The 15,753-nt window shown below is 44.4% G+C and overlaps 1 protein-coding gene across 3 annotated transcripts in view; it reads right to left on the bottom strand.

The window, feature by feature from the left end:
* Positions 1–3,955: 3,955 nt before the first annotated feature.
* LOC134983457 (zinc finger protein 345-like) overlaps positions 3,956–15,753 on the bottom strand; it is a 30,731-nt gene continuing 18,933 nt past the window's right edge. The window contains exons 2-6 of one of the 3 annotated variants that reach the window (XM_063949133.1): positions 10,003–10,191; positions 8,813–8,892; positions 8,596–8,693; positions 7,576–8,311; positions 3,956–5,619 (exon numbers count right to left, since the gene is read on the bottom strand). In XM_063949133.1, the coding sequence (XP_063805203.1) occupies positions 4,112–5,619; positions 7,576–8,311; positions 8,596–8,693; positions 8,813–8,846 (2,376 nt within the window). In that variant the 5' untranslated portion in view covers positions 8,847–8,892; positions 10,003–10,191 and the 3' untranslated portion in view covers positions 3,956–4,111. The remainder of the gene's footprint in view (positions 5,620–7,575; positions 8,312–8,595; positions 8,694–8,812; positions 8,893–10,002; positions 10,192–15,753) is intronic. The other 2 variants (XM_063949134.1, XM_063949135.1) reach the window with 2 other exon arrangements.

The raw sequence follows: 15,753 nt of genomic DNA, 5'->3' as shown, positions 1-15,753 counted from the left end.
TCCCACCCGTCCTCTTCGCTCTGCTAATGCTCGCCGACTCTCCTGCCTACGGATTACTTCCTCCCACTCCTACCTCCAAGATTTTTCACGTGCTGCACCACTTCTCTGGAATTCCCTACCTCTCCCTCTCAGACTCTCCACCTCTCTACAAAACTTCAAACGGGCTCTCAAGACCCACTTCTTCACCAAACCCAGCCAAATCTCATCCTAACCCTCTGTTCTACACTCTCTATGTACCCCAATTGTGTCACCCCTGTCTGTCTACCCCTCCCCTTTAGAATGTAAGCTCTCACGAGCAGGGCCCTCCTCCCTCATGTGCTTACCCTTTTCTTACTTTAATAATCTTCAGATGCACCAAATCCAGCAGCCTTCTGCCACCTGATACTTATTCCAGTGTCATCTGCTGATGTAGCTATGTTTATTTACCCTGTACTTGTCCTATATTGTAGCCAACTGTAAGTTGCTGTTTTCCTAGTTGATAATTTGTTTATGTACTCTGTAATTGGGCGCTGCGGAACCCTTGTGGCGCCATATAAATAAAGGATAATAATAATAAAAATAATAAATTCTCACCGGTAATAATCTTACTTATACATTTCCCCTTCTGTATATGTAACGTATGGTGTAACTGGATCTGACTCCTGTCATTCTCACCGGTAATAATGTTACTTATACATTTCCCCTTCTGTATATGTAACGTATGGTGTAACTAGATCTGACTCCTGTCATTCTCACCGGTATTAATGTTACTTATACATTTCCCCTTCTGTATATGTAACGTATGGTGTAACTAGATCTGACTCCTGTCATTCTCACCAGTAATATTGTTACTTATACATTTCCCCTTCTGTATATGGAACGTATAGGGTGTAACTAGATCTGACTCCTGTTATTCTCACCAGTAATAACGTTACTTATACATTTCCTCTTCTGTATATGTAACGTATGGTGTAACTAGATCTGACTCCTGTCATTCTCACCGGTAATAATGTTACTTATACATTTCCCCTTCTGTATATGTAACGTATGGTGTAACTAGATCTGACTCCTGTCATTCTCACCAGTAATAATGTTACTTATACATTTCCTCTTCTGTATATGGAACGTATGGTGTAACTAGATCTGACTCCTGTCATTCTCACCAGTAATAATGTTACTTATACATTTCCCCTTCTGTATATGTAACGTATGGTGTAACTAGATCTGACTCCTGTTATTCTGACCAGTAATAATGTTACTTATACATTTCCCCTTCTGTATATGTAACGTATGGTGTAACTAGATCTGACTCCTGTCACTCTCACCAGTAATAATGTTACTTATACATTTCCTTTTCTGTATATGTAATGTATGGTGTAACTAGATCTGACTTCTGTCATACTCACCAGTAATAATGTTACTTATACATTTCCCCTTCTGTATATGGAACGTATGGTGTAACTAGATCTGACTCCTGTCATTCTCACCAGTAATAATGTTACTTATACATTTCCCCTTCTGTATATGTAACGTATGGTGTAACTAGATCTGACTCCTGTTATTCTGACCAGTAATAATGTTACTTATACATTTCCCCTTCTGTATATGTAACGTATGGTGTAACTAGATCTGACTCCTGTCACTCTCACCAGTAATAATGTTACTTATACATTTCCTTTTCTGTATATGTAACGTATGGTGTAACTAGATCTGACTCCTGTCACTCTCACCAGTAATAATGTTACTTATACATTTCCTTTTCTGTATATGTAATGTATGGTGTAACTAGATCTGACTTCTGCCATTCTCACAGGTAATAATGTTACTTATACATTTCCCCTTCTGTATATGTAACGTATGGTGTAACTGGATCTGACTCCTGTCATTCTCACCAGTAATAATGTTACTTATACATTGCCCCTTCTGTATATGTAACGTATGGTGTAACTAGATCTGACTCCTGGCATTCTCACCAGTAATAATGTAATTTATACATTTTCCCTTCTGTATATGTAACGTATGGTGTAACTAGATCTGACTCCTGTCATTCTCACCAGTAATAATGTTACTTATACATTTCCCCTTCTGTATATGGAACGTATGGTGTAACTAGATCTGACTCCTGTCATTCTCACTGGTAATAATGTTACTTATACATTTCCCTTTCTGTATATGGAACGTATGGTGTAACTAGATATGACTCCTGTCATTCTCACCAGTAATAATGTTACTTATACATTTCCCCTTCTGTATATGTAACGTATGGTGTAACTAGATCTGACTCCTGTCATTCTCACCAGTAATAATGTTACTTAAACATTTCCCCTTCTGTATATGTAACGTATGGTGTAACTAGATCTGATTCCTGTCATTCTCACCAGTAATAATGTTACTTATACATTTCCCCTTCTGTATATGTAACGTATGGTGTAACTAGATCTGACTCCTGTCATTCTCACCAGTAATGTTACTTATACATTTCCCCTTCTGTATATGTAACGTATGGTGTAACTAGATCTGACTCCTGTCATTCTCACCAGTAATAATGTTACTTATACATTTCCCCTTCTGTATATGTAACGTATGGTGTAACTAGATCTGACTCCTGTCATTCTCACCAGTAATAATGTTACTTATACATTTCCCCTTCTGTATATGTAACGTATGGTGTAACTAGATCTGACTCCTGTCATTCTCACCAGTAATAATGTTACTTATACATTTCCCCTTCTGTATATGGAACGTATGGTGTAACTAGATCTGACTCCTGTCATTCTCACTGGTAATAATGTTACTTATACATTTCCCTTTCTGTATATGGAACGTATGGTGTAACTAGATATGACTCCTGTCATTCTCCTCAGTAATAATGTTACTTATACAGCACTTTCCTACAAATAGCACTCACAGAACTTTATATTCACATTTACACAGAGCACAAGATACACAATAAGTAGAACAGAATAAAGACCTCAGCATGTGGGATGTATTATTTTAGAAATTAAGGAACATTAATGAAACGCGTGAGTCACAATCATCAGTCTGCTTGTGGTCTCCAGAGTGGAGCTCTCTTGGACTATGCGAGGCAGCAAGTTCCATGGTCAGGGCTACAATGCTAAAAGATCATCCTCAAGTGAATTAATGGAGATTCTTGGTGCTGCTGGTTAGGTCCTTTATCTGTAGATGGAAGTAACCAGGGCAGTAAGGAGGCAGAAGTTGCTTCTGGTACCATGGACCCTGCTCATGTAGGGCTGGGAGAGTCAGTAAGATTATGTAATACAGTCCCCATGTTACAGGCAGCCGGTGGAAGGAGCAGAGAAAGGGTGTTATGTGGCGGAACGGGATGGTTAGGTACAAGCTACAAGCGGTGCAATTCTTTTGCTGGGAGACCCAGGTAGAGGGTATGGCAGTAGTCTATGCGTGATGATACAAGTGCATGTATGACTTCAGGTAGATCTTCGAATAGAATCAGGTATTTGATTTTGGATATGGTCCACTGATGAAAGAGCGAGGATTCGAATATGGCTGATACCTGTTGTTTGTGTCAGACACAATCCAAGACAATGCCAAGACTCCGCCCATGACCAGCATTTTGTAACTGAACCCCAAAAGCGTAACTTCAGTTGGTTGGTGAAGTTGTAGTCTTGACCTTTGTTTGTGAGCTTCTACCATAAAGACCTCTGTTACTCAAGGACTGAGTCACAGGGGCAGATGTATTAAGCCTGGAGAAGTGATAAACCAGTGATAAAAGTAATGTGATAACACACCAGCCAATCAGCTCCAAAATTTAAATTTACGGTTAGGAGCTGATTGGCTGGTGCGTTATCACCTTGCATTTATCACTTCTCCAGGCTTAATACATCTGCCCCACAGACAACTACCATCACCCAAACCTGTAGCTCAGCTAGACAGACACTTAGGATTAGTATAGGGTTTCCGAGTACACAGAGAAAAAGACAGGTCATCTGCACAGCAGTGGTAGACAAGAGCATGACGTCTTATTGTTTCACCCAGTGGCAGCAAAAAGCATAGGACATAGAATAAGAACCTTGAGGAACATTGCATGGCAATGGTGATGAGAATAAACAGGATCCTCACCTGTGTGATGTCTATTGTGTGAAACAGAGCTGATTTACTTCTCAAACTCAGAGCATGGATATGACCTCTCACTTGTGTGACTTCTCTGATGTGTAACAAGATTTGATTTCAGTGTAAAACATTTTCCACACTCAGAACATGGAAATGGTTTCTCACCTGTGTGACTTCTCTGATGTGTAATCAGATTTGATTGCTGTGTAAAACATTTCCGACACTCAGAACATGAAAATGGTTTCTCACCTGTGTGACTTCTCTGATGTGTAACAAGTTTTGATTTATGTGCAAAACATTTCCCACACTCAGAACATGGAAATGGTTTCTCACCTGTGTGACTTCTCTGATGTGTAACATGTTCTGATTTCAGTGTAAAACATTTCCCACATTCAGAACATGAAAATGGTTTCTCACTTGTGTGACTTTTCTGATGTATAACAAGATTTGATTTCAGTGTAAAACATTTCCCACACTCAGAACATGGAAATGGTTTCTCACCTGTGTGACTTCTCTGATGTGTAATCAGATTTGATTGCTGTGTAAAACATTTTCCACAATCAGAACATGAAAATGGTTTCTCACCTGTGTGACTTCTCTGATGTGTAACAAGATGTGATTTATGTGCAAAACATTTCCCACATTCAGAACATGAAAATGGCTTCTCACCTGTGTGACTTCTCCGATGTGCAACAAGATCTGATTTATGTGCATAACATTTCGCACACTCAGAACATGAAAATGGTTTTTCACCTGTGTGACTTCTCCGATGTGTAACAAGATCTGATTTATGTGCAAAACATTTTGCACACTCAGAACATGGAAATGGTTTCTCACCTGTGTGACATCTCTGATGTTTAACAAGATGTGATTTCAGTGTAAAACATTTCCCACACTCAGAACATGGAAATGGTTTCTCACCTGAGTGACTTATCCGATGTGTAACAAGATCTGATTTATGTGCAAAACATTTCCCACACTCAGAACATGGAAATGGCCTCTCACCTGTGTGACTTCGCTGATGTATAACAAGAGCTGATTTGTATGTAAAACATTTCCCACACTCAGAACATGAAAATGGTTTCTCACCTGTGTGACATCTCTGATGTGTAACAAGATCTGATTTATGTGCAAAACATTTCCCACACTCAGAACATGGAAATGGCCTCTCACCTGTGTGGCTGCTCTGATGTCTAAGAAGATACGATTTGTATGTAAAACATTTCCCACACTCGGAACATAGAAATGGACTCTCACCTGCCTTACCTGTCTGTGGGTTAAGAGCCTTTGTGTTCTGTGTAAAACATTTGGCATCTATAGAACAGGGAAACGCTGTGTCTACTGTCAGAGCTGTAACAGATGCACCAATATCAGAGTGATCAGGAGAACATTTCCCAGGATCAGGGGGATCAGCTGATAGAGCTGGATGTATAATTGGGGTAATGGGATTAGTTCCTGGAGAATCCTGTCTACTGTCATTATCTTTTATTTCACAATCCGGGGATAACATTAGATGTCCTTCTGAGATGTTCCTGCTTGTGTGTCCATCTGCTGGAAGTAAAATACATTATGCACAAATAAACTTGAATTAAACAAATTAAATATTGTAGTTTATGTTCAAAAATGGCAAATTACTATAAATGAGTAGAGAAGACCCAGGATATTACATGGTACATTATATAATTCTGTAACTGACATTAACTAGTACTATAGTTCTGGCATTGCTTTTATGTTTAATTAAAAATACTAGGAAGCTTGGACTGGAGTATAATAAACACTCAAAGACTGTGGGGAGGAGACTGGTCAAATTTCTGGGCGGGTGACACACAGTGACATGATGTGAGGGGGAGAGCAGGAGTATAATAGTGGCTGATGGCTCCTGATGTATGAGATACACCAGAGAGTGTGGGGAGGAGACTGGTCGGATCTCTGGGCTGGTACCACACAGTGACATGATGCGAGAGGAGAGCAGGAGTATAATAGGGGCTGATGGCTCCTGATGTATGAGATACACCAGAGAGTGGGTGGAGGAGACTGGTCAGATCTCTGGGCTGGTAACACACAGTGACATGATGTGAGGGAGGAGCAGGAGTATAATAGGGGCTGATGGCTCCTGATGTATGAGATACACCATAGAGTGTGGGGAGGAGACTGGTCAGATCTCTGGGCTGGTAACACACAGTGACATGATGAGGGTAGAGCAGGAGTATAATAGGGGCTGATGGCTCCTGATGTATGAGATACACCAGAGAGTGTGGGGAGGAGACTGGTCAGATCTCTGGGCTGGTAACACACAGTGACATGATGTGAGGGGGAGAGCAGGAGTATAATAGGGGCTGATGGCTCCTGATGTATGAGATACACCAGAGAGTGTGGGGAGGAGACTGGTCAGATCTCTGGGCTGGTAACACACAGTGACGTGATGTGAGGGGGAGAGCAGGAGTATAATAGTGGCTGATGGCTCCTGGTGTATGAGATACACCAGAGAGTGTGGGGAGGAGACTGGTCAGATCTCTGGGCTGGTAACACACAGTGACATGATGTGAGGGGGAGACCAGGAGTATAATAGGGGCTTATGGCTCCTGGTGTATGAGATACACCAGAGAGTGTGGGGAGGAGACTGGTCAGATCTCTGGGCTGGTAACACGCAGTGACATGATGTGAGGAGAAGAGCAGGAGTATAATAGGGGCTGATGGTTACTGATGTATGAGATACACCAGAGAGTGTGGGGAGGAGACTGGCCAGATATCTGGGCTGGTAACACACAGTGACATGATGTGAGGGGGAGAGCAGGAGTATAATAGGGGCTGATGGCTCCGGATGTATGAGATACACCAGAGAGTGTGGAGAGGAGACTGGTCAGATATCTGGGCTGGTAACACACAGTGACATGATGTGAGGGGAGAGCAGGAGTATAATAGGGGCTGATGTCTCCAGATGTATGAGATACACTAGAGAGTGTGGGGAGGAGACTGGTCAAATCTCTGGGCGGGTGACACAAAGTGACATGATGAGGGTAGAGCAGGAGTATAGTGGGGGCTGATGGATCCTGATGTATGAGATACACCATAGAGTGTGGGGAGGAGACTGGTCAGATCTCTGGGCTGGTAACACACAGTGACATGATGAGGGTAGAGCAGGAGTATAATGGGGGCTGATGGATCCTGATATATGAGATACACCAGAGAGTGTGGGGAGGAGATTGGTCAGATCTCTGGGCTGGTAACACACAGTGACATGATGAGGGTAGAGCAGGAGTATAATGGGGGCTGATGGATCCTGATGTATGAGATACACCATAGAGTGTGGGGAGGAGACTGGTCAGATCTCTGGGCTGGTAACACAGTGATATGATGTGAGGGGGAGAGGAGTATAATAGGGGCTGATGGGCAGATACATTTTTCTCATTAGTATGTACTGACAGAGGGTGTAGGATAAGAGATTGCTGTAGTGACTGAGAAAGGAGACTATGTGACTCTTTTCTGTAATAAGTGTTTATTACTCACCTGTGCTGATATCTGTAGGGATTTCCTCCTCCTTACACTGCTGATCACCCCTCACATACGTCTCTTCTTCTCCCTCTTTATCTTCTGCCTTCATATCAGTCACATACGTCTCTACTTCTCCCTCAATATCTTCTGTCTTTATATCAGTCACATACGTCTCTTCTTCTCCCTCTATATCTTCTGCCTTTATATCAGTCACATACGTCTCTTCTTCTTTCTCTATATCTTCTGCCTTTATATCAGTCACATACGTCTCTTCTTCTCCCTCTGTATCTTCTGCCTTTATATCAGTCACATACGTCTCTTCTTCTCCCTCTGTATCTTCTGTCTTTATATCAGTCACATACGTCTCTTCTTCTCCCTCTGTATCTTCTGCCTTTATATCAGTCACATACGTCTCTTCTTCTCTCCTTTTATCTTCTGCCTTTAGATCAGTCACATACGTCTCTTCTTCTCCCTCTATATCTTCTGCCTTCATATCAGTCACATATGTCTCTTCTTCTCTCTTTATATCTTCTGCCTTTATATCAGTCACATACATCTCTTCTTCTCCCTCTATATCTTCTGCCTTTATATCAGTCACATACGTCTCTTCTTCTTCCCCTATATCTTCTGCCTTTATATCAGTCACATACGTCTCTTCTTCTTCCTCTATATCTTCTGCCTTTATATCAGTCACATACATTTCTTCTTCTCCCTCTATATCTTCTGCCTTCATATATGACAGATCTTCTACCTATATAACCCCAAAAAACAATATATAATGACACTTACATAGAGTCAAATGAAGCGGAGGTGAAATAGTATAACACACACATAGCTTTTTCACAGATCTTATAGCAGGGATGGGAAACCTTTTGCCCTTCAGCTGTTAATGAACTACACATACCATCATGCCCTGCATCAGTTTTGCAATTTGGTTATGCTAAAACTGTTGCAGAGCATGCTGGGATGTTCTCCATCCCTGTCATACAGAGACAGTCACTTTGGTATATGGATGAGACCCTAAATCCCACCTACCTGATCCTCCTGTGGGGCCCTGTGAGTCTCCTCTGTACAATACTGGGAATACAGAGGACGGGGACATCTCTCTGGGGTATCTCTGTTACTGGGTCCATCTGTAGGAGACACACAGTGACTGAGTACAGTGTATATATGTGATTATCAGATGATGTGTGTATATAGGGGCCCCCCATACCTGCTCTCCCCTGTACAATATATGACAGTCTCCTCTTACCCAGTGATGTGAGGGGCCGGTGATTCTCCATCATCACGTCCTTGTACAGACCACTGTGTTCCTCTATATACTCCCCCCTCCTGCATGGAGACATAGACAGTGACATCCTGACACCTTATAGGAACCAGACACACACAGTGATACAGTCATCACCCAGTCACATCCCCTGGTATTACTGTATAATGTCCCATACCCAGCAGTCACCTCTCCAGTCATCACTCAGACACATCCCCCGGAGTTACTGTATAATGTCCCAATCCCAGCAGTCACCTTTCCAGTCGTCACTCAGACACATCCCCTGATGTTACTGTATAATGGCACATTCCCGGCAGCCACCTCTCCAGTCATCACCCAGACACGTCCCCCGGGGTTACTGTATAATGTCCCATTCCCGGCATCCACCTCTCCAGTCATCACCCAGACACGTCCCCCGGTGTTACTGTATAATGTCCCATTCCCGGCAGCCACCTCTCCAGTCATCACCCAGACACATCCCCTGGTGTTACTGTATAATGTACCATTCCCAGCAGTCACCTCTCCAGTCATCACCCAGACACATTCCCTGGTGTTACTGTATAATGCCCCATTCTCACCAGTCACCTTTCCAGTCATCACCCAGACACATCCCCTGGTGTTACTGTATAATGTCCCATTCCCAGCAGTCACCTCTCCAGTCATCACCCAGACACGTCCCCTGGTGTTACTGTATAATGTCGCATTCCCAGCAGTCACCTCTCCAGTCATCACCCAGACACATTCCTGGTGTTACTGTATAATGTCCCATTCCTGGCAGTCACCTCTCCAGTCACCACCCAGACACGTCCCCTGGTGTTACTGTATAATGTCCCATTCCCAGCAGTCACCTCTCCAGTCATCACACAGACACATCCCCTGGTGTTACTGTATAATACCCCATTCCCAGCAGTCACCTCTCCAGTCATCACCCAGACACGTCCCCTGGTGTTACTGTATAACGCCCCATTCTCAGCAGTCACCTCTCCAGTCATCACCCAGACACATCCCTGATGTTACTGTATAATTTCCCATTCCCAGCAGTCACCTCTCCAGTCATCACCGACACATCCCCTGGTGTTACTGTATAATGTCCCATTCCCAGCAGTCACCTCTCCAGTCATCACCCAGACACGTCCCCTGGTGTTATTGTATAATACCCCATTCCCAGCAGTCACCTCTCCAGTCAGCAGCTGAATGATCTTGTTGGTGATTTCCAGGATCTTCTGGTCATTGTGTCTCTCATGCATCTGCGAGTAAGGAGGAGGCACTGTGATGGGGCTCTGAGTCCTGCTCAGTCCTCCTGACACAAGTGGACAGCTGCTGGATGTCTTACACTCACTGGATGTCTTCACTACTGTGTAATCCTGTGTAATGAGGGAAACATCAAATACCAATGTATATACTCCCAGATCCCCCTCACCTCCCCAGTCATGTCCCAGTATTATTACTATAGATATAAGTGACATCACTGTTACACTCCCAGACCCCGTCACCTCCACAGTCATGTCCTTGTATTATTTCTAAATATATATGTGACATCACTGTGCCGCTCTCAGATCCCCTCAGCTCCCCAGTCATGTCCCTGTGTTATTACTATAGATATAAGTGGTCACTGTTACACTCCCAGACCCCCTCACCTCCCCAGTCATGTCCCAGTATTATTACTATAGATATAAGTGATGGATGTCACTGTGACGCTCCTAGATCCCCTCACCTCCCAGTCATGTCCCTCTATTATTACTATAGATATAAGTGGTCACTGTTACACTCCCAGACCCCCTCACCTCCCCAGTCATGTCCCAGTATTATTACTATAGATATAAGTGATGTCACTGTGACGCTCGCAGATCCCCTTACCTCTCCAGTCATGTCCCGGTATTATTACTATAGATATAAGTGATGTCACTTTGATGCTCCCAGATCCCCTTACCTCTCCAGTCATGTCCCTGTATTATTACTATAGATATGTGACGTTACTATCACACTTCGAGATCCCCTCACTTCCTCAGTCATTTCCCTGTATAATTCAAAAAAAGGGAAAATTACCCAAGGGTAACTGTCTCCAGGCGCTGATTGGGTAGGTTCACCACAGCAGCTAAACCAAAGAGATGGTAAGTATCTGTTTGTCTCTCTCTATCTATCTATCTATTCTGTCTGTTGCAATGTGTAAAAAGGGGACGCTGTCTGCTATAATGTGTAAAAAGGGGGACGCTGTCGGCTGTAATGTGTAAAAAGAGGTACGCTGTCTGATGTAATGTGTAAAAAGAGGGACACTGTCTGCCGTAATGTGTAAAAAGGGCTCTACATGGTGTAGTGGCGCTAATGTGCAGCGTAATTTGAATAATGGAGACTACTGTGCACCGTAGTATGAATTGGTATTATTTTGTGGCCATGCCCCTTCCCCATGAAGCCACGCCTGTATATATTTTCCCCCCGCACCTACTGTGCGTACTGCCCCTATCTTGTATTGGGGGGAGGGGGGCGCCAGTGCTCTTTCTTGTACTCAGTACTAAAAGGCCTAGTTACGGCACTGTGAAGAGGGAGCATACAAAGTAACGGTACAGTACTTTTTATTCCAGTTATGCAACGTATACAAATAGAAGAAAAAAACATATTGGAAATTATGTGGTAAAATCACACACAAAACTAAAAATAACAACACAAATTGCAGTTAATGTTATTTCATTTTTAGAGGGCAACACTACAAAACAACACTAACTAGAGGAGTCACCTTAAAGTGTTCTATACACACACTAACTGCATTCTATATAACAGACACATACTGTAGCTACAGGCCCCACCTAGGCCACTCCCACTAATCACACACAGTAGAAATGTGCAGAGTATGCTACATGCAGTACTGTACACACCAGATGACAGTCAGTGCAGCTCCTGATGTGCCAGTGGCAATTCGAGGGCATTGATTTATCACTTTGTCCAACACTTATTTGCAGTAATCCATTTAATTTATCAAAACAACAAGTATGATATGCCTATGGGAGGGCCACACACAATTGCAGATTAGTAGTGTGCAGCATTAATAGACCTAGAGCAGCAGGAATGGTGCACTGCAGTGCAGAGCCAAATTCCTGCGGTTCCCCTGTGCAGAGGTCCCAGCCAGCAGTATCACACAGAGACTGCTGCATGCTGTGCACAGGGGTGTGCTGCCAGTGCCGATGAGCCTTGTCCTCTGCACCAGTGTACGGCGGCAGGCAGGCTCAGGTTACCCATGAGAGAAGGGTAGATCAGCTGTGTGATAACAGTGCAGATCATACTCACTGTATACAGTATAGAGTATATAGAGCTGAGGCACAGAAAAGGGATGTTACAGGACCTTACCGAGCCAGAGCACTGGAGGATTAGGAGCATGAAGGCAGCGGCAGTGCTGAGTGCTCTGTCGGAAGTGAGCTGTCTGAACTTCCTGGTCAGGTCCTGGATAGGTCAGCTGATCATCATTGAGGCAGATGTAGTAGCCGTCTCCCGTGGTCTGTTTTCTCTGTGAGATTATTGGCCACGGCAGAGCCCCGCCCCCCTGCACTAGGCAGTCCTTACTATCACAGGGAAGGCTGATGCTGCCTCACGCCTCTCTGTGTCTTCCTGGAGCACCGCAACACACGTGAGTCTAGATTATAAAAATTATTTGACGAATACAAAGATTATACTTACAAGTTAGAAATATTTACTTTGTACTGTCCAGATGATTTTTATAATAAAAACTTTGTATCTGTTGTATGACAGAAGAGGCACTGCCTCCCCTGACAGCACGTCCCTGGAACTTGGATGTGCAGAACACCTTTCAAGAACATCTGGACTTCAAGGAGAGAAGCCAATTGTTTCTGAAAGAAAATAGACAAGGCCCAAATCTGGACTCTTATGGAGCCTAGGCGTAGGCCCACATCCACTTCCAATTGCAGAAAAAGCAGGAAATGTCCCAGATGAAATTCCCCCGTAGAATATTGTCTGCTCTCCTCCAGAAACGTTGGTAATGTTTACACGTTAACCCCTTTCTAGCTTGGATCATAGTCGGAATAACCTTGTCAGGAATCCCTCTCCTGGCTAGAATCAGCCGTTCAACTTCCATGCCCTTAAATGTAGCCGTGGTAAGTCTTGATAGACGAACGGGCCCTGTTGTAGAAGATCCTCGCGAAGAGGTAAAGGCCACGGATCTTCGAGGAGCATCTCGAGATGATCCACATACCAGGCCCTTCATGGACAGTCAGGAGCAATGAGGATTGCTTGAACCTTTTCCCTTTTTATTCTGTTTAGAATGGTTGGGATCAGAGGAAGTGGAGGAAACACGTACACTAGATGGTAGACCCACGGAGTTCCCAGAGCGTCTACCGCCACTGCTTGTGGATCTCTCAACCTGGAACAATTCCGCTTGAGTTTATTGTTGAGTCGAGTTATCGGTGAATATCCCCACCGACGTGTCAACCACTGGAACAACTCCAGGCGAAGGCCCCATTCCCCCGGGTCCATATCGTATCTGCTGAGGAAGTCTGTTTCCCAGTTGTCCACTCCCAGGATAAAGACCGCCGACAATACCATTGCATGTTTTTCCGCCCAGAGGAGAATTATTGACACCTCTGACATTGCGGCTCTGCCCTGTTGGTTTATGTACGTCAATGCCGTCACATTGTCCGACTGGACCTGAATAGCCTGATTCTGAAAAAGAAATGCAGCTTGCTGAAGAGCGTTGTATATATCCCTGAGTTCCAGGATGTTTATTGGAAGGATGACTTCCTGACTTGACCACCTTCCCTGAAACTGTACCTCCTGGGTGACTGCGCCCCAACCTTTAAGGCTTGCTTTTGTGGTTAGCAGTATCCAATTCTGAATCCCAAACCTGCGGCTCTCAACAAGGTGAGCAGTCTGTAGCCACCACAGGAGGGAGATCCTGGCTTTTGGGGACAGAAGAATCCCCATGTGCATGTGAAGATGTGATCCGAACCATTTGTCCAACAAATCCAGCTGGAAGGGTCTCACATGAAACCTCCCATACTGAATTGCTTCGTAAGAAGCCACCATTTTCCCCAGAAGGCGTATGCAGAGATGCACTGCGATTCAAGTCAGCTTCAAGACAGTCCGAACCATCGACTGGATTACAATTGCCTTTTCCAAGGGGAGGAATACTTTCTGAGATTCTGTGTCCAGTATCATTCTAGGAACTGAAGCCTCTGCATTGGTTCTAGGTGAGATTTTGGAAAATTCAGAATCCACCCATTAGCCAGAAGTAGTCTGGTCGAGAGGGCAATGCTCTCCAACAGTTGTTCCCTGGACACTGCCTTTGTCAGAAGATCGTCCAGGTACGGAATTATGTTCCCTCCTTGTTTGCGGAGTAGTAACATCATCTATGCAATCACTTTGGTGAACACCCTTGGTGCCGTGGAGAGAACTGATAGTGACAGTCCTGCAGTGCAAATCGAAGATAAAGTCTGGTGAATCGGCCAGATCGGAATGTGAAAGTACGCATCCTTGATATCCAGAGCCACTAGGAATTCCCCCTCCTCCAGACCTGAGATCACCGATCTCAGAGACTCCATCTTGAATTTGAGCACCCATAAGTATGGGTTCAATGACTTGAGATTCAGAATCAGTGTTACTGAACTGTCCGGCTTCGAAACTACAAACAAGCTGGAATAGTAACCCTTGTTTTGTAGATGAGGTAGAAATGGAACAATGACTTGGGTCTGTAACAGTTTTTGAATGGCGTCCTGTAAGGTTATTCTTGCACCTTGTGAATCTGGTAAACCTGATTTGAAGAATCTGTGAAGTGGGAGCTCCTGGAACTCCAGTCTGTAGCCCTGGGATATAAGGTCTAAGACCCAGGGATCCTGGCACTATCTTGTCCTGATGTGGCTGAAGAATTTTAGCCGTGCTCCCACCAGACAGACTTCCAGGCATTGCGGTTCACAGTCATGCGGAAGGTTTTGAGGAAGCAGAGCCTGAACTCTGTTCCTGCGACCCTGAAGTAGCAAGTTTCCGTGGTTTACCTCTAGCACGTCTGGCGGCGGCAAAAGAATCTCTGGCCTTGCCCCTATACTTAGCCGTCCGAAAGGACTGTAGGTTGGGTGTAGGGTGGCCAATCCCGGGATCGGCATCGGCGGGATCCCGGGATTTGAGGCCAAAAATGCTGGGATTTGAATCCCGGGATTGGAGCCTTCAATCCCGGGATTCACTTGCGCATGCGCACTACTAATTCCTGACCGGGCAGCGCCGCTGAGCACTAGCGCTCGGCTCAGCCTCAGCCTCACTTTACATCACTTTATTCCCTGAAGCAGAGTGCCAGGCTGTATGTACCATAAGATATATATATATTTATCATACATACACAGTACAATCCCGGGATCCCGGGAATCCCGGGATTGAGCATTTTTCAATCCCGATCCCCGGGATTGGAAAAACGGCCCGGGATTGGCCTCCCTAGTTGGGTGCTGAAGAGGTCTTCCTAGCTGGGGGAGCTGCAGAAGGAAGGTATATGTACTTACCCACAGTAGCTTTGGAGATCCATTTCATCTCCAAATAAGGACTTGCCTGTGAAAGGTAGGCCTTCCACGCCTTTCCTGGAGTCCACTGGCGTAGCCATAAACCCCTGTGTACCGACACTGCCATAGCTGTAGTGCATGCATTAAGCAGGTCTATCTCTTTTATAGCTTCCACCATAAAGTTTGCAGAGTCCTGTATATGTTGCAGGAGCAAAATAATCTCCCCTTGAGGCAAGGTATCTAACCCATCAATTATGTTACCTGACCATTTAGCAATGGCTTGCGTAATCCACCCACATGCTATAGTGGGTCTCTGGGCCACCACTGCAGCTGTATACAAAGATTTAAGTGTAGTCTCAAATTTGCAATCAGCCGTTTCTTAGGGAGGCTGCACCCAGGACAGGCAATACAATTTTTCACGAGAGCTTGGAGACCGATGCA

The sequence above is a fragment of the Pseudophryne corroboree genome, assembly GCF_028390025.1.
Source record: "Pseudophryne corroboree isolate aPseCor3 chromosome 3 unlocalized genomic scaffold, aPseCor3.hap2 SUPER_3_unloc_15, whole genome shotgun sequence".
NCBI classification, from domain to species: domain Eukaryota; kingdom Metazoa; phylum Chordata; class Amphibia; order Anura; family Myobatrachidae; genus Pseudophryne; species Pseudophryne corroboree.
This window is presented reverse-complemented; position numbering and strand designations above follow the sequence as displayed.